Source organism: Carcharhinus amblyrhynchos, chromosome 5 (genome assembly GCF_965287045.1).
Source record: "Carcharhinus amblyrhynchos chromosome 5, sCarAmb.v2.hapA, whole genome shotgun sequence".
NCBI lineage: Eukaryota > Metazoa > Chordata > Chondrichthyes > Carcharhiniformes > Carcharhinidae > Carcharhinus > Carcharhinus amblyrhynchos.
The window spans coordinates 87,552,805-87,571,516 of NC_137328.1; the positions used below are offsets into that span (position 1 = coordinate 87,552,805).

Sequence of the window (18,712 nt, forward strand, 5' to 3'; positions counted from 1 at the left end):
AATATTGGAAAGTTATTCCTCTTGACCCAATTAATGATTTACAATACCTTCCTGAATTTATTTACCTCCATGTATACCTCCTTAACCAACTGCAGTACCCCTCCCAAACTCTGTATCCATGTCACCTATTCCATTCCACACTCTGGTCACTCTCTCAGCTTGATCCAGGTTGCTCACATCCTTAAATCCTATTTGATCCTAAACATAAATTTCAATTCCACTTTCACACTAGAACCACCTGCTTCCAGCACCATAACATCACTTGACTCTGTCACTGCTTCAGCTTATCTGCCTCACCTGCCTTGTCATCTCCACACTGATTGTTTCCCTGGCTGGTTACTCCAAAACTTTGCTGCATTGTACCCCATCCAGTAAAAACTTCCATCCAGCCATCATCCTTAGGCTAGCTAACCAACATGTGGTTTACATTCCCTCAATACTAAAAGCTTTTGAATTCTCATGTTTATGTCTGTTCATTGCTGTGTGCCTTCCCATTTCTGTAAACTATTTCAGCTCTGGAATCCCATTAAAAACTCTGACTTTATTTGGCACGAAGGTGAGAAACAGGAGCTGGGTTTATTTTCACTTCAGAAACCGCCTGCAGTGGGAAACTGATTAAAGTGAACATTTTCATGGGAATGCGCCCTTAATTGACATGGAGACTATAATGATTTCAATGAGACTCATGGCATTGGCCTCTTGGAGTATAAAGAACAAAGAAAATTGCAACACAGGAACAAGCCCTTCGGCCCTCCAAGCCTGCACTGACCATGCTGCCCGACTGAATTAAAACCCCCTACCCTTCCAGGATCCATATCCCTCTATTCTTATCCTATTCATGGATTTGTCAAGACACCTCTTAAAAGTCACTACTGTATCCACTTCCTCTACCTCCCCCGGCAACGAGTTCCAGGCACCCACTCCTCTCTGTATAAAAAATTTGCCTCATATTTCTCCTTTATGCCTTGCCCCTCATACCTTAAACCTATGCCTTCTAGTAATTGACGCTTCCACCTTGGGAAAAAGCTTCTGACTATCCACTCTGTCCATGCCTCTCATAATCTTGTAGACTTCTATCAGGTCGCCTCTCAGCCTCTGTTGTTCCAGTGAGAAAAAACCAAGTTTCTCCAACCTCTCCTCATAGTTAATGCCCTCCATACTAGGCAACATCCTGGTAAATCTTTTCTGTACCTTCCACATCTTTCTGGTAGTGTGGTGACCAGAATTGAACACTACAAGTTCGGCCTAACTAAGGTTCTATAAAGCTGCAACATGACTTGCCAATTTTTAAACTCAGTGCCCCGGCTGATGAAGGCAAGCATGCTGTATGCCTTCTTGACTACCTTCTCTACCTGTATTGCCACTTTCAGTGATATGTGTACCTGTACATCCAGATCCCTTTGCCTATCAATACGATCTCCCCTTCACAAAACCACTCAATCAAGTTTGTGAGACACGACCTCTCCTTCACAAAACCTCCCCTTCATAAGTTCCTGATTGAAATCATAATTGTTCACATTCTAATCAGTAATCTCTAAACTGTCTGTGCTTTATATGCTCTGTCTGAGGCCAGAACTCTCCATTCACCTGACGAAGGGGCTAACCCCGAAAGCTTGTGAGTCTATTATCAAATAAATAGGTTGGACTAAAACCTGGTGTTGTCAGACTTTTCACTCTGTTTAATCAGAGAACCTCAACTGTACATAAATATGGGAGTTTCAGGTCCATTGGCACTCCTGATTTTGAACCTGAACCATTGTAGTTTGCAAATAAAAGGAAATCTGGTGAAGGGAGACCAGCTTCTGAGGAGTTATTTCAGAGACAACAATTCATGTCCACTTAGAGCCAGTGGTATCAGGAATGGAGATGGCTCATGTGAAATGTGGGACTGAGTTAGACCCCACATAGCAGCCATCATTGAGGCTGCTGGTTGTCCAAATGGAGAAATCTGCATATTGTGCCAAGACCTTTCCTTACACCAAAGGGAAGTGAGATGTAACGGGAGTGTAAAAAGGCCTGGTACCAATAGCAATGTTGTCCATTGCTTCATCAGTGCCCAACCTGGATCTAATGTTTAACAAAAGAGCATCTGATCTCGAAACGTCAGTTCTTTTCTCTCCATACAGATGCTGCCAGACCTGCTGAGATTTTCCAGCATTTACTCTTTTGGTTTCAGATTCCAGCCTCCACAGTAATTTGCCTTTATCCTGGATCTAATATCAGAGGCCAAGAGGTTGGAAGGGTGCGGTGTGGTCCTCATCCCAGAGGATGACAGTAGTGCACCATGTCATCTACAAGAACTTCGCTGTTCAGCATCATTTACTTCTGTATCCAATTCCTCCTCTTTTACTTCCACTTGCTACCGTGACAAACTGTTTCTTTCCAGGTCCTCACCATCCTCAACATCAACATCCATCTGAAGAGCCATGTAATGGAGAAGAGAACAATCTACCACAATGACTGAGACCCTGAAATGAGTTTATTGCAGGGCACTGCCTAACCTGTCCAAGCACTGTGATTGCATCTTCAAAGGCCCAATTACCTCCTAAATGGTTGTCTGGCTCAGCAGTTGGCATTGGTTGTACTGCCTGTGCCTGTCTGGAGCTCCTTTAGAAGAGTGTATAGCTATGTGGTCAAAGTATATCCCTTATCTTTATAAGACCCTTGTCAGACCCCACTTAAGAGTACTGTGCGCAGTTCTGGTCGCCTCACTACAAGAAGGATGTGGAAGCTATTGAGAGGGTGCAGAGGAGATTTACAAGGATGTTGCCTGGATTGGGAGGTATGCCTTATGAAGATAGGTTGACAGAGCTAGGTCTCTTCTCCCTGGAGAGACGAAGGTTGAGAGGCGACCTGATAGAGGTTTATAAAATGTTGAGAGGAATAGATAGGGTGGATTCTCGGAGGCTATTTCCCAGGGCTGAAATGGTCGCTACGAGAGGACACAGGTTTAAGGTGCTAGGAAGCAAGTACAGAGGAGATGTTAGGGGTAAGTTTTTCACTCAGAGGGTGGCGAGTGAGTGGAATCAGCTGTCGTTGGTGGTGGTAGAGGCGAACTCGCTGGGGTCTTTTAAAAGACTTCTGGATGAGTATATGGGATCTAATGGGATTGGGAGTTACAGAAAATTCTATGGCTTGGTAGGTATAGATGTGATCGGCGCAACTTGTGGGCCGAAGGGCCCGTTTGTGCTGTAGTGTTCTATGTTCCATGTTTAAATCCACGGATCCATCCATGCACATTGTGAGTTGGAGTGAATATCTGAGGCAGCAGAAACTGCTGACTGATGAGGGAATCATGGCAGCTACCAGGAAAGCAAGTATACACATGGAATCCTTTTTGTGGTTGCAGACAATTGGAAGTTGAGAGAGAACAAGTCCTTTCTGTTGATGAACCTAGCTGGCAGGTTACTTTGTGGCTTGATGGCTGTGTGAATGCAATTGATGATTCTGAGGAAGGATGCTCTTGCTCTCAAGGGAATGCAGTGAAGGTTTACCAGGCTGATTCCGGGGATGGCAGGACTGACATATGAGGAGAGATTGACTGGGTTAGGATTGTTTTCACTGGAATTGAGAGGAAATAGGGGGACCTCATAGAGACTTATAAAATTCTAACGGTACGGGACATGGTAGATGCAGGGAAGATGTTTTCGATGCGGGGGGGGGAGGTGGAGTACAGAACCGGAGGTCACAGTCTGAGGATTCAAGGTAGACCATTTAAGATAGAAGTGAGGAGACATTTCTTCACCCAAAGACTGGTGAACCTGTGGAATTCATTACTACAGGAAGTAGTCAAAGCCAAAACATTGAATATATTCAAGAGATGGCTAGATATAGCACTGGGGGTGAATGGGATCAAAGATTAGGGGGAAAAAGCAGTATTATGCTATTGAGTTGGACGATCAGCCATGATCATAATGAATAGCTGAGCAAGCTCGAAGGGCCAAATAGCTTTCTCCTGCTCCTATCTTCTATGTTTCTATGATGCCCTGCACCTGGGGAATCCAGTGCGGGAGGTGAAACATACCACACTCTCTTTGCTGAGGCATTGATTGATTAGTCTGGAATTAAATTTACTGTCCAGCTCTGGCAAAGGGGGCATTGGTGATAAGGGAGATAAAGTGCTGTGTGGCCATTTAAGATGATACCAAGTCCATAGCTGATGTCTGGAAGAAGCCATAACAAAGAAGTTCAAAGCTGCAGTAATTCTGATGATCAATAGCGAAGTATTGCAACCAGTGTGATGCAGTTCCAGATTCTTCGTGATGGGGTCACGAGTATCAGTGACCATCTGCTTGGTAAATCACAGTCCACTGTAGCAGGGGGCTTGGCCATGTCCACGTAGCTTTGTATTTGGCACTGAATTGTGTTGAGTGCCTCCACTGCCTTCCTCTCTCCTCCCATGTTCCCCTGATGCCTCATTTTCCGCTCTCCTCCAGAGGGTGCTGACTCTTTTATTGCCACTGGGCCCAAAATCTGACAGTCATGGCCCTTTGTAGCTATAACCTTCCTTTTGGATATGTAAGCACCCAACTGTGACTGACAATCTTACTACCTGTTCTTCTGGACTCCCTTCCCTTCAAATGATTGGCAACAAATACCTCCAGAAACCCATGCATTCCCCCTTCAATATTCCACCTTCTTCCTCCAACAAGTTCTTAATGAATTTTTAAAATACTTTAGTTGACCTCAATAGGATGAGGAGCCGGATCCCTATCCCACCCTTTCCCATCTAGTGAAAACTATCTGTGCCAAGAATGATGTCCTTCATTCCTGACCTTGGGATGGGGGTGATGCGTGAACAATTCAATCCTCTGTGTTTCTCTGACTGCTGTTCATTCCTAGGAAGTTGGTCCCACCAACTGTACTTTGAGCAGCTGAGGATCTATTTTCTGGAATTCTCCTAAACCTTGCTCTCTTCTCTCTTTAAAACTAAATTCTTGGCCAAGCTTTTAACCACCCACTTAAACTCCTACTTTGCCTCAGCATCCAGTTTTGTATGGCTATGCTGCTTTAAGCAACTTGTAACATCCTTTTCATTGAAGATAACATAGCTGTGCAATCAGTTACTGATTCCTATTGCATGTAATAAAGTACAATAAAAGAAAGATCAACACAGTTCCATTGGAGCACATGTTGCCATCTGATCTCATGATCGAACTCAAATAATCAGACTCAGTGTGGGGTCAATTGTTTAAACAATTTTTGTTAGGCACTCACTCTTGGATATCTGTTACAGGAGGGTGTGAGAAAATAAATTCTGGAAGATAGTGTTGATTGGGACAATCATTACCTGGTTACACATATGGGAGAAATTCATATGTTACATTGCATTCCAAAAGTGTAATTTTTCTCACCAGAGCATATTCATCTAGTTTTAAATTACTCTACAGAGAAGATTAAAACAGCAAAAAATAGTTTCACTCTCCACTGGGGATATCTCAGTGACCGGCTTAAGGTAATCAATTCCTCCATCCTGATTACATCTTCTGGTTCCCATTAATTCAAACTAAACACACTTCAGACTCAAAAATACTGGAGCTTCATCAAGTGTATCATGTGGCGGCTAGACCGATGCATTGTTACTTGGCACATGGCTGTAGTATGACAGTGAATATGACACTACAATTAGTTCCTTGCTGTTTATGAATGACAACTCCCTTAATGTTTGGGCCTTCAGGAAGCCTAAAATAGAACTTATTCTTGCAACTGGATCTAAGTGAAGAACAAGCTGGAAAATAGAACATAGAACATTACAGCGCAGTACAGGCCCTTCGGCCCTCGATGTTGCGCCGACCAGTGGAACCAATCTAATGACCCTCTAACCTAAGCTATTCCAATGTTATCCATATGCCTATCCACTGACCATTTGAACGCCCTTAAAGTTGGCGAGTCCACAACTGCTGCAGGCAGGGCATTCCACGACCTTACTACCCTCTGAGTAAAGAACCTACCTCTGACATCCATCCTATAATTACAACCCCTTAATTTAAAGCTATGTCCCCTCATGTTAGCCATCACCATCTGAGGTAAAAGGCTCTCACTGTCCACCCTATCCAATCATTTGATCATCTTGTACGCCTCAATTAGGTCACCTCATAACCTTCTTCTCTCTAATGAAAATAACCTCGTCCCTCAGCCTTTCCTCATAAGACCTTCCCACCATACCTGGCAACACCCTGGTAAACCTCCTCTGCACCCTTTCCAATGCCTCCACATCTTTCTTAAAATGCGGCGACCAGAACTGTATGCAATGCTCCAAGTGCGGTCGCACCAGAGTTTTGTACAGTTGTAACATGACCTCACGGTTCCGAAATTCAATCCCTCTACCAATAAAAGCTAACACACTGTACGCCTTCTTAACAACCTTATCAACCTGGGTGCCAACTTTCAGGGAGCTATGCACATGTACCCCGAGATCTCTCTGCTCATCAACACTACTAAGAGTCCTTCCATTAGCCCTATATTCTGTACTCCTGTTACTCTTACCAAAGTGAATCACCTCACACTTTTCCGTATTAAACTCCATCTGCCACCTCTCGGCCCAGCTCTGCAGCTTATCTATGTCCCTCTGCAAACTGTAACATCCATCCTCACTGTCTACAACTCCTCCAACTTTGGGGTCATCAGCAAATTTACTAATCCATCCTTCTACACCCTCATCTAGGTCATTTATAAAAATGACAAACAGCAGTGGCCCCAAAACAGATCCTTAAGGTACGCCACTTGTAACTGAACTCCAGGTTGAATATTTCCCATCAACCACCACCCTCTGTCTTCTATCAGCTAGCCGATTCCTGATCCAAACTGCTAAATCACCTTCAATCCCATGCATCTCCATTTTCTGCAATAGCCTACCATGGGGAACCTTATCAAACACTTTGCTAAAATCCATATACACCACGTCAACTGCCTTACCCTTATCCACCTCTTTTGGTCACCTTTTCAAAAAACTCGATAAGGTTTGTGAGGCACGATCTACCCTTCACAAAACTGTGTTGACAATCCCTAATCAATTTATTTTTCTTTAGACGATTATAAGTCCTATCCCTCATAATTCTTTCCAAAACTTTGCCCACAACAGAAGTAAGGCTCACTGGTCTATAATTCCCAGGTTGGTCTCTACTCCCCTTCTTGAACAAGGGGACAACATTTGTTATCCTCCAGTCTTCCAGCACGATACCTGAAGCCAATGACGACATGAAGATCAAAGCCAAAGGCTCTGCAATCTCCTCCCTAGCCTCCCAGAGAATCCTAGGGTAAATCCCATCCGGCCCAGAGGACTTATCTATTTTCATACTCTCAAGAATTGCCAACACCTCCTCCTTATGTACCTCAATCCCGTCTAGTCTACTACCTGGTATCGCAGTATTCTCCTCGACTACACTGACATTTTCCTGCGTGAATACTGATGAAAAATACTCATTCAGTGCCTCTCCCATCTCTTCAGGCTCCACGCACAACTTCCCACTGCTGTCTCTCACCGGCCTTAATCTTGCCCTAACCGATCTTTTATTCTTGACATAACTATCAAGAATAAAGAAAGCTTTAGGATTTTCCTCGATCCTATTCGCCAAAGTCTTCTCATGTCCTCTTCTAGCTCTTCTTAACTCTCTCTTTAGCTCCTTCCTGGCTAATTTATAACTCTCCAGTGCCCTAACTGAGCCTTCACGTCTCATCTTTACATAAGCCTCCTTCTTCCTCTTCACCAGAGATTCAACTTCCTTAGTACACCACGGTTCCCTCGCTCGACCACTTCCTCCCTGCCTGACAGGTACATATTTATCAAGGACTCGCAGTAGCTGCTCCTTGAATAAGCTCCACATTTCAGATGTTCCCAGCCCCTGCAGTTTCCTACTCCACCCTATGTATCCTAAATCTCACCTAATAGCCTCATAATTACCTTTCCCCCAGCTATAACTTCTGCCCTTCGGTATACGCCTATCCCTTTCCATCACTAAGGTAAACATAACCGAATTGTGGTCACTATCACCAAAGTGCTCACCTACTCAAGTCTAACACCTGGTCTGGTTCATTACCCAGTACCAAATCCAATGTAGCCTCAGCTCTTGTTGGCCTATCAACATACTGTGTCATGAAACCTTCCTGCACACATTGGACAAAAACTGACCCCTCTAACGTGCTTGAACTATAGCTTTTCCAATCGATATTTGTAAAGGTAAAGTCCCCTATAACAACTATCCTGTTACTTTCACACCAATCCAGGATCATCTTTGCAATCCTTTCCTCTACATCTCTGGATCTTTTTGGAGGCCTATAAAAAAACTCCCAACAATGTGATCTCTCCTTTCCTGTTTCTAATCTCAGCCCATACTACCTCAATAGACAGGTCCACATCAAACGTCCTTTCTGCCACTGTAATACTGTCCTTGACTAACAATGCCACGCCTCCCGCTCTTCTACCACCTTCTCTGCTCTGACTGAAACATCTGAACCCCGGAACCTGCAACAACCATTCCTGTTCCTGCTCTATCCATGTCTCTGTAATGGCCACAACGTCGAAGTCCCAGGCACCAATCCAGGCTGCAAGTTCGTCCACCTTATTGCGTATGCTCCTCGCATTAAAGCATACGCACTTCAAACCACCCTCCCGCCTGCCAATACACTGCTGTGACCTAGAAACCTTATCCATGACCTCCCTATTCTCATTCTCCTGTACATTGGAGCTACAATTCAGGTTCCCATCCCCCCTCTGAATCAGTTTAAACCCCCTTGAATAGCATTGGCAAATTTCCCCCCCCCCAAGATATTAGTACCCCTCTGGTTCAGGTGCAGACCATCCCTCTTGTAAAGGTCCCACCTACCCCAGAATGAGCCCCAGTTGTCCAAGTATCTGAACCCTTCCCTCCTGCACCATCCCTTTAGCCACGAGTTCAAATGTTCTCTCTCTCTATTCTTTTCCATGCTATCCCGCGGCACAGGTAACAAACCAGAGATAACCACCCTGTTTGTTTTAGCCCTAAGCTTCCACCCTAACTCTCTGAATTTCTGTTTTATATGCCCGTCCCTTTTCCTACCTATGTCATGGGTGCCTACATGAACCACAACTTGGGGCTGGTTCCCCTTCCCCTTAAGGATCTTGAACACTTGATCAGAGATATCACGGACCCTGGCACCTGGGAGGCAATATACCAACCGCGAGTCACGCTCGTTTCCACAGACTCTCCTATCTATCCCCTTAACTATGGAATCACCAATCACTAATCGTGTTCTTTTCTTCCCCCTTCCCACCTGAGCATCAAGGACAGGCTCTACTCCTGAGACCTGTACTCCATGGCTTACCCCAGTTGAGTTTTCCTCCCCAACAGCATCGAAAACAGAGTACTTATTTTGGAGAGGAACAGCCTCGGGGGATCACTGCTCTGAGGTAGCCCAGGAGTGTCCTAGAGAACATCAGTGCAGCAAGAAAAGGGAAGTGGGCATGAGCACTCCAGCCCTTACCAATCACCCCTCCAGTGCACAAAGTACCTGTGTGAGTTACAGATTGCGTCCCCCACATGCCAGGAGTGCTCCACATTTTCATTCTAGCAGCTGAATTTTCAGGCCAGACACCTATATTTCAAGTGACAACAGAAGCATTCTGTTATATATTTTAAAGATATTAACCTGGAACTGACACAGAAGGTGTGATTCTAACTCAGTCAAATCCCATTCACTTACACAAAAGTTCCTGGAGAAACAGGGCAAGAATTCACCAGCTGCTTTAACGTAGTGATGACCCCCAATCAGAAGCAGGAAGAGAAAGGATTGGAGTATTTGAGGAGGATGAATCATGCTTGGAAAGGTGTAAGAGAAGCTCTAGCTCCCAAAATCTATTACCCAGCCCCTCTGTGAGATGAAACTCTAGGCCCTTCTTGGGCTGAAAAAAATAATTCTCTGCAGGGAATGTTTGCCCAGTATTGGAGTTTCCATCTTAGAAATGTCTCTTTTGTCCAGTAGATTTCAACCACTGGACAGAGGAAAGCACAACAAAAGAATTTGTGGCCATCTGGAAATGTCTGCAAACATGTGCTCAAACTATTGCTGTAGCTATGACAATACATTCGTAACCAATCCAGACTTTAAATATTAAGTTAGATGATGAAGAGAGCCAGAGCCAGGTTTAAACCTGCCATTATGATGCATTGAACTGGAAAAAGCAGAACTCACAGCATCAGGAAGGGACTGAAGAGTGATGTTCTTTGATGATTCAGCATTGTTAAAGTTGACCACACCTTGGACTGGATAAACATCATTTGTAAAAGTAGGGTCCACAATCCAGAACACACTGACATTGCCAAATGTTCCTTGGTCACGGATCACAGGAAAGGTTGCTGATAAATTAAAGGAAAATGCTTAATTAAGTTTAGCTATACAAGCATAAGTTATTTAAAACAGATTTGCAATAAAATGATCAGTGGAAATGAGCAAATTTGAATGTGCATTTGGACCCTTGGTCTTTGATCAACCATTTGTCCAGTGTTTTCCACAGGTTTGCAAAATCCTCATATATTGCCGAGACAGATGAACTTTCCTGGTGCCTTGACTCCAAGGCAACCAAAGCACATTTTCCTGGGTCAGAGTTTATCAAACATGCAAGGCAGGCTCTTGGCAGTATCTGTGCCACACAGAGGGGATTCGCAGTACACCTTCTGCAGTGTCAGAAAATAGAGTTAGAGTTATAAAGGGGCAAAGATACCTTGAAAAGGAACAGCAGTGTGCTGCCATACTTGTAACACTCCCTTGGAAGGCATTCCAGAAAATAATATTCAAAGGAGAAAACAGTAAAGCAGAGAATTTGTTCAATGGAACAGCGCCATGTGTACTTTAATAGTGAGAAGTCTCACAACACCACGTTAAAGTCCAACAGGGTTATTTGGAATCATAAGCTTTCGGAGTGCTAATCCTTCATCATGTGAGCAAATTGTCTTTAGAATTGGGAATGAACATTAATTGTCAGAAGGAAGATGTGATTCTTATTAGTGGGAAAAATCCGATAGTAAAGGAAATGTGTAATTGCCACAGAAAGCATGACTCATCAGGTATAGGATCACAGGAAAAGGAGCAAGTTAGTTAAGCCCCTCAAACCTGATCCAACAACGATATCAATTATTTACCTACCTTGTTTCTATAATGCCCAATTATCCTGGCCCAACAAAAATATAGCAATATCAATTTTAACATTTTCAACTGACCTAGCCTCAACAACCTTTTCTCTTTGGAGGTCAAGATTTCTACTACCACATTTGTAAAGAAGTGCTTCTTGGCATCACCCCATGAGTGGCCTACAGCTTTAATTCTAAAGTTATTCCCTTTTGTTCAGGATTCCCCAACCAAAGAAAATAGCTTATTTCAATCTTACCCAATAAAATCCTTAAAACATCTTTTACACCTCAGTTAGACAACCCTTTGTTTCTATACTAGAGAGAATACAACCCTTGTCTAAACAACCTGTTATAACTTAACGCTTTCAGCCCCAATATCATTCTGAAGGAGTTATATCCCTTCCATGGCTACTTCCTGAGCTGTGCTGCCCAGAAATTAATACACTACTCCAGCTGGGGTGAAACCAAAGCTTTACATAACTGCAATAAAACATTCTATCTCTTAGTACTTCAGATTGCCTGAAGGATCCTGTAGACCAAATAATTACTGCAGAACCACAACAGAGATAGAATTACAGAATCCCTACAGTAAAGAAAGAGGTCATTCAGTCCACTGAGTCTGCACCGACCACTATCCCACCCAGGCCCTATTCTCCAAATCACACGTATTTACCCTGCTAATCCCCCATCACTAGAGTCAATTTAGCATGGCCAATCAACCTAACCCACATATCTTTGGATTCAAATGTTTGGAACAAGAACCTCTCTCATTTCCTCATCTTCTTTCTCTTCCATTGAGCCTGGAGATCTATGTTCCTGGTTCCATTCCTTGGATGAAAAATTTATGGAAGGATCATCAGACACAGTTTTTCTGACCTTCCACCCTCAGGAACTCATCAATTCTCAGCTTCACCCATTCAAAACACCACCTCAATGAATGCTGAACTCTGCTTCCATTGCATTTGCTTCCATATACACTTCGGCCAAGACTCTTCCATCCTTCTTCACCCGTATAGCGGATCTTTTCTCTCACTTTAGGATTTTCATTCCACTTGTATCCCTCTACCTGGCCTTTGTGCACATCTTTTAAGTGGGAACAGCCAGCATAACATTAATTGTCTCAGTATATTTGCTCCCTCACTCACTCGAACATATCACCCTGTGAACTTGTAGAATTCCATTATCTCAAGTCCAACTGTAATACTGTATTCAGTCCTAAGGTTGCCAAGTATTGTTGTTCAACAAACCAAACTCTATCTCACTGAGGCTGAACGTTAACTCTTTGATGTCTCCTCCAACCAGCCCCCAGGACTATAAATCCATCGCTGAATATTAAGTCATTGTTTCAATACCATCATTGACCCCAACTCCTCTGAAGTTCTTCCCTCCATGGCCTCAAACCTCATCCAGCATCAATCCCTCATAATCTTCTCCCACTTTCTAAAGGTCCACAAGCAGGACTTCCTCAGCAGACCCATTATTTCAGTCTGGTGTTGGACCACCATACAATTTCTCCCTAACTCAGCTCTTTTTTTCACTATTAGTCCAAACTTTTCCTAGCTACGAATTTTCTGACACCATCTGTCCTTATAACAGTTTCCACACCTTTAATATCTTCTCTTCATCATAGCAATCCGTGCTTTCTACCCCTCTAGTCTCCACCAACAGGGTCTGTGAGTTATTTGTTTTTTATTTGAAAGGACACCCAACCAGTCCCCATCAAGCACCACCTTTACCACCCAGAAAAAAACTGTTCACACATTGAGCACCACTTTCTTTGACTTTACTCACTTCCTTCTGCCATATGGATTCTAATTATGCCTGCCTTTTCCTGGGATATGCGGAACATTCTTTGTTCCAGTCCCACACAGATCGCCCATCTCACCTCTTCTGTTGCTATGCTGATGAGCGTACTAGTGTTGCTTCCCTTGTCCCGAACTGCAAAATGTCACCAACTTTGCTTCCAGTTTCCACCCTTTACTTGTTTTAACATGGTCCACTTCCATCTCTTCCTTGACTTAATTCTATTTATTTCTGAGGATAGGCTTTCAACCAATACTCACTATGAACGTAATTGTCTCCTGTAGCCACCTTGACTATACATCCTCGCACCTCGCTGCCTGTAAGGACTCTACTCCATCCTCCCAGTTTTTCCATCTCTGCTGCATCTATCATGCTGATGCCACCTTCTATATTATTTCTTTAACTGTCCCATTACATCTCCTTTTGTCTGGCACCATCATTGCTTCCAGTATTTAACCTCTCCTGACTTCCAACTTATCATAGACCTTGCCTTCCATATTTCCCCACCAAAGTACTTGCTCAAACCCTATCACTTGTCCCACTTTTTCACTGTTCTGACAATAAGTTATCATTCTGAAACATAAACTATTTCTCTCTCCATGAGTGCTGGCTGCTCTGCTGTGTATTTCCGACAATATTTTGCTTTTACTTCAGGCTAGTGTCACTAGACTAGTTGCTTTTAGAGGCTTTGATTGCAAATGACCAGACTTCACACATTAAACCATAACTATTTTCATCCAAAGAATTCTAAAAATTATATTGTCCTTAAATATGTTAATTCTTTCAGTACTGCTAATTTTGTTTAAATCAAAAAATGACTACTCTTCTGCTAGTTACATTATTTCATTTCTAAGGGGATGTGTTTAAACATCAGTAACACAAAGTTATTTTACCTGTGTACAAAGTATCTCCCTTGCTTTCATTTATAGTTTTAGTAAATTCTTGAGTGATGAATTGTATTACACCATGAGGATCATCGTTCTTCAAAACTGTAATGTTGATCTGTGTAGCAGTTCCTAACTTGCTGGGTGGTAAACCGTGGCTGTTGAGTGTTGCAGAATAGTGCTCATCCAGCTAATAACAGGTTAAAAGATTGAAATACAGATAAACAGCAGACATGAATCTCTGATGTTTTTAATTAAGGTTTAAAATAAACAATGTTCTGGATTTACATTGCATTGCTAACATGTTAAAACATCCCATAGCACTTCACAGGAGCATTATCAAATAGAACGACACTGAGTTACATAAGGAGCTAAAATGGCCAATCTTGGTCGGAGACATTGGGTGTGATTTACACCAACCCGCTGTTGTCAACAGGGTTTCCCATTGAATGCACCCCATACTGCCATGAAATCCACAATGCAGATGCACTGTTGGCAGGACTGGAAGATCCTACCCCGGTGGACAGCCAGAAAGTTCTGGCTGTAAATTTTAAGACATGACATCAAAGAAGGAAGAGAGACAGAGACATTCAAATCCCAGAATTTGAGATCATGACAGCTACTAATTAAGTGCTAAAATGAGAAATGGTCACCACGCCAGAAATGGAGAGGAGGGTAGGAATTGCAGAGGATTGGAGGGCTAAAGACTTGGAGGAGCTGACAGCAATTGGTAAGGGTAAAGTCCTGGAGGGATTTGGAAACCAGGGCGAGAATTTAAAATCGAGGTCAGTGGGCAGAAGGGTGATGCAGACTTCTTTGGATGACCAAATGTTTATTAATGCTGAAACATGGAATATTACAATAGGAGAGGCACAAGATTAAGAAGCTTCAAGCAAAAGGACAAAATGTTTTCTTCCTCAGGGTTAAATGATATGAAATAAAACATGCAGTTACGCCAGTCAATCAACACCCTTAAAAAGTGGTGGAGTATCTGATTACAAACAGCATTGAATGTCTTACAAATATAACATTCTTGAGTTACTGGGACTTGGGGAATTCCATGCCGAACCAGTTATTGCTGATTAACTAACATAGATTATCGGCTCAAATGGAACGCTGGAGACTTTTTAGATTTGCCAATAAGGGAATGGCAAAATGTTTGAGAATGTTGGAAAATGAGCTAGGCCATGTTAAATAAATGCTATAGGAGGTTGCAACAATATTTTCTGCTGCAACAGAAAACATTAGATAAAATGGTTTTCCTGCTGGCAGAATTGTCTTCCCGCTAAAGTCATGCAAAACAATAGCAGACATTCCACAATTATCAGTCACCAATCTCATAGTGTTTGGTTTAAAAATGGGAGCAAGGTCTGCTGCTTTTTCAAGCACTGCAGAAACAAGGTTACCCAGAAGATTTCTTTGGCATACTGTCTTCATCATGCTATGAACGTCCTATCCACCGGAACAACCACGTTAAAACTTCTAAGTGCTAAATGCAGCTAAGGATTTGATTTCAAAGAAGCTGCTCTTTTTAACAGCACAATACCTTGTAGCACAATATCCTATGTCAATATTTACTTCCACAATTATTGATTGTTGCCAAACATATATTTCAAAGTTTTTTTTTATAATCTGGAATTATGAATTCACATTCCCCAAAGCCTTACCTCCGGTACACCATCTTGCCTCGCTAATAATGTTATTGCTATCTCTCGTTCACCAGGATCAAATTCCAAAACTCCTGTATTCCCATAAAACTCAAAAGATTTTTTTGGCTCCACAACATAGCGCAAGAATTGCTTCAAAAGTGCCCCACGGTATCGGACAATCTTTAATTCAAAGGCAGCGCCTTCCTGAGAGAGGAAATATTTTTGGTCTGTTAACAGTAAATGAGCAAATCGCAGTTAAAAATAAAATCACAGTGTTTTGCAACAAACAAAAGACTGAAATTATGGAGTGGAGTGCCACTGAATTATGCACATAATAATCAAACTCAGCGCAAAGGTGAACATATTGGTGAACACTCCCTCAATGACCTCCCCCTTCCCCCAAACACCCTGCCCCAAAGCCCTGAGAAAATGGGCAGCACGGTGACACAATGGTTAGCACTGCTGCTTCATAGCGCCAGGGACCCAGGTTCGATTCCTGGCTTGGGTCACTGTCTGTGTGGAGTCTGCATGTTCTCTCCGTGTCTGTGTAGGTTTCCTCCGGGTGCTCTGGATTCCTCCCACAGTCTGAAAGACACACTGGTTAGGTGCACTGACCCAAACAGGTGCTGGATTGTGGCGACTAGGGGAATTTCACAGTAACTTCATTGCAATGTTAATGTAAGCCTTACTTGTGACTAATAAATAAATTTTAAACTTTAGAAAAGCTTATCCCCAAACGAGGATAATATGATGCATTTATATTCTATTTTGTACCACTGTGATATTTTTCTTCTTTGTATTCCTGCTATCTTTGCCTTCCAAATTTCAGACAATTCTCAGACATAACTCAACAGTTCTCTATGCACTTGGCGTTTCTTCACTTGCTTTGCTATCTGACCCAATTTGGTAATGTTCCTATGTAAACCACAAAGAACCCTTCTTCAAGATTATTTTAGTTACCAATTCTATCTAATTGCTCCTCATTCAAATAATGGCAGATTAACACTCTATTGGGCCTTAATTTCTGCTTTAATTGGCATACAATTTCAATCAGGCAACTTTAATTTCTAGCAATGGTGGAAAGCTGGTGATAGAGAATTAATTATACACCCCACCCAATATTCTGTTCCAGGCAACAAATGTCTATAAGGGAAATTATCCCACTAAATAGGAAATGAATAAGTGAATAGAAACAACAATTAACTGTTAATCTTGAGTAGTAGGTAGCTTTACCAGCTGCTCCTTACATCAGAAAATATTAATATGCAAAAGCAGGACGGGAGGTAAAAGCAGAAAATGCTGGAAAAAGCTAGCAGACCTGGCAGCATCTGCGGAGCGAGAAATGGTAAACATTTCTGGTCGACATCAACCTGAAACATTAACCCTGTTTCTCGCTCCACGGGTGCTGCCTGATTTAGTGAATATTTTCAGCATTTTCTGTTTTCTTGGTGATTTGCAAGTTCAGTACAAGGCTAAATTTTAATTAATTGTATTGTAATCTTATCAAAGCCAGTCTTCCATCACCAATCACCCTTTATTTACAGTGGATTCTCAATGCCACTCAGCAGCTACAGATTGCAGATCAGCCCCAAGTCTGGCTTGAGTGAAGCCAACTGATTTTAAACAATGATCCCCAACCCGGTGCTCATAGAGTCATAGAGGTTTACAGCATGGGAACAGGCCCTTTGGCCCAATTTGTCCATGCCACCATTTTTTTAAACCTCTAAGCTATTATTGCCTGCGTTTGGCCCATATCCCTCTATACCCATCGTACCTATGTAACTGCTGCTCCTTCTCTTGTGAGTATATTATCAAATAAATAGGTTGGACTAAAACCTGGTGTTGTCAGACTTTTTACTGTGTTTACGCCAGTCCAATGCCGGCATACCCACATCATGCCTTCTCTATAGGGCCAGCCTCTACACGCCTAACAGGGGAGCTCTTATTCTGCAAAGCCCACAGAAAGATCTTTTGACGATCTCCCACAGCCATCATAACAGTGATAGATGGGATTTTTTTTAAATATTCAAACTAACTATAGAAGTATCTGACCAGCTTGTGGAATTTTAAACAGATCATTGAAATCAAGATGAAGACATTTCAGCTCTGTGAATTAAACTGGTTAAATATCACAATGGAACCAAATAAGGCAATACCAAGTTAAAACCTCCACAAAGTGTTTCAAGTTTTGTCATAACCTCATGTATGGATGTCCTAGCTTAAGCTCCCAATCTTGATTAAACACTGTTACACATTCCCAGATTGTTCTTTATCAGTAAAAGCTAAAGTTGCCATAATCCCAAATAGGCTGCTTTTCCCTCTAAGGGGGAGAGCTGACTGGTGGTGATTTAACCTGAGGGTCACCACACCTCAGGTGAGGGGCAAGGCTGAGAAGGCGGGTCCTTCATGAATAACCTCAGCCAGTACAGAAATTGAACCTGTGTTTTTGGTGTCACTATGCAGCATAAAGCAACCATCCAGGTAACTGAGCTAATGGACTCCCAAATTCTTTATCACTGAGGTCATTGCAAATGTGGGCTAAATTGTACTAAAAAATGGCAAACTGTTGTTTCTAGTGAGAAAACCACCTTTACATACCTATAGAAACTTTTACAGTGTGTTTTTATGTTTATACTCTATCTTCCCCTTCTTAATTAATCTTTTGGTCCGCTTTTGTTGACTTTAAAGTGCTCCCAATCCTTGGGTCTATTGCTTTTTCTTACCGATTTGTATGCTTCTTTGAATCTAATACTGTCTGTAATTTCCCTTTGTAAACCGTAGTTTGGCCATAGTTTCCTTTCCAGACTTGTGCCAAATAAGCATAAATAACTTTTGGAGTTCCATAGACTGCCATTGCCTGTCTATGGTCTTTCCTTTCAGCAATGTATCCCAGTCCATCATAACCAACTCTTGCCTCATACCATCGTAATTACCTTTATTGAGATACAGAATCCTGATCTCAGAATCAATTACTCCACTATCCATCATGATAAAGAATTCTCTCATATTATGGTCATTCACCCTCAGAGGCTCTCCCACTAATTAGATTGCCAACTAATCCTTTCTCATTGCACAATACCATTGCAAGAAGGCCTGATTCCCTTGGTTCCTCAACACAGTGATTCAGAAAACCATTCCATATATATTCCAGAAATTCCTCCTCAATTGCACTGAGACTAATTTGACTCACCCAATCTATATGCAGATTAAAGTCATAATCACAGATGTTCTCTTATCATATTTCCTGTCTAATGCTATTCCCAACATTACCATA

At 42.3% G+C, this 18,712-nt stretch overlaps 1 protein-coding gene across 7 annotated transcripts in view; it reads right to left on the reverse strand.

Moving 5' to 3' along the window:
- The window catches only part of adgrv1 (adhesion G protein-coupled receptor V1), a 524,573-nt gene that overhangs the window by 436,726 nt on the left and 69,135 nt on the right, over nucleotides 1-18,712 (reverse strand). For all 7 annotated transcript variants that reach the window (XR_013886686.1, XM_080189140.1, XM_080189139.1 and 4 more), the window contains exons 13-15: nucleotides 15,457-15,642; nucleotides 13,799-13,979; nucleotides 10,168-10,331 (exon numbers count right to left, since the gene is read on the reverse strand). Coding sequence is in view for 6 of the 7 variants with exons in the window: in XM_080189140.1 (XP_080045266.1) it covers nucleotides 10,168-10,331; nucleotides 13,799-13,979; nucleotides 15,457-15,642 (531 nt within the window). In the remaining variant the exon portion in view is untranslated. The remainder of the gene's footprint in view (nucleotides 1-10,167; nucleotides 10,332-13,798; nucleotides 13,980-15,456; nucleotides 15,643-18,712) is intronic.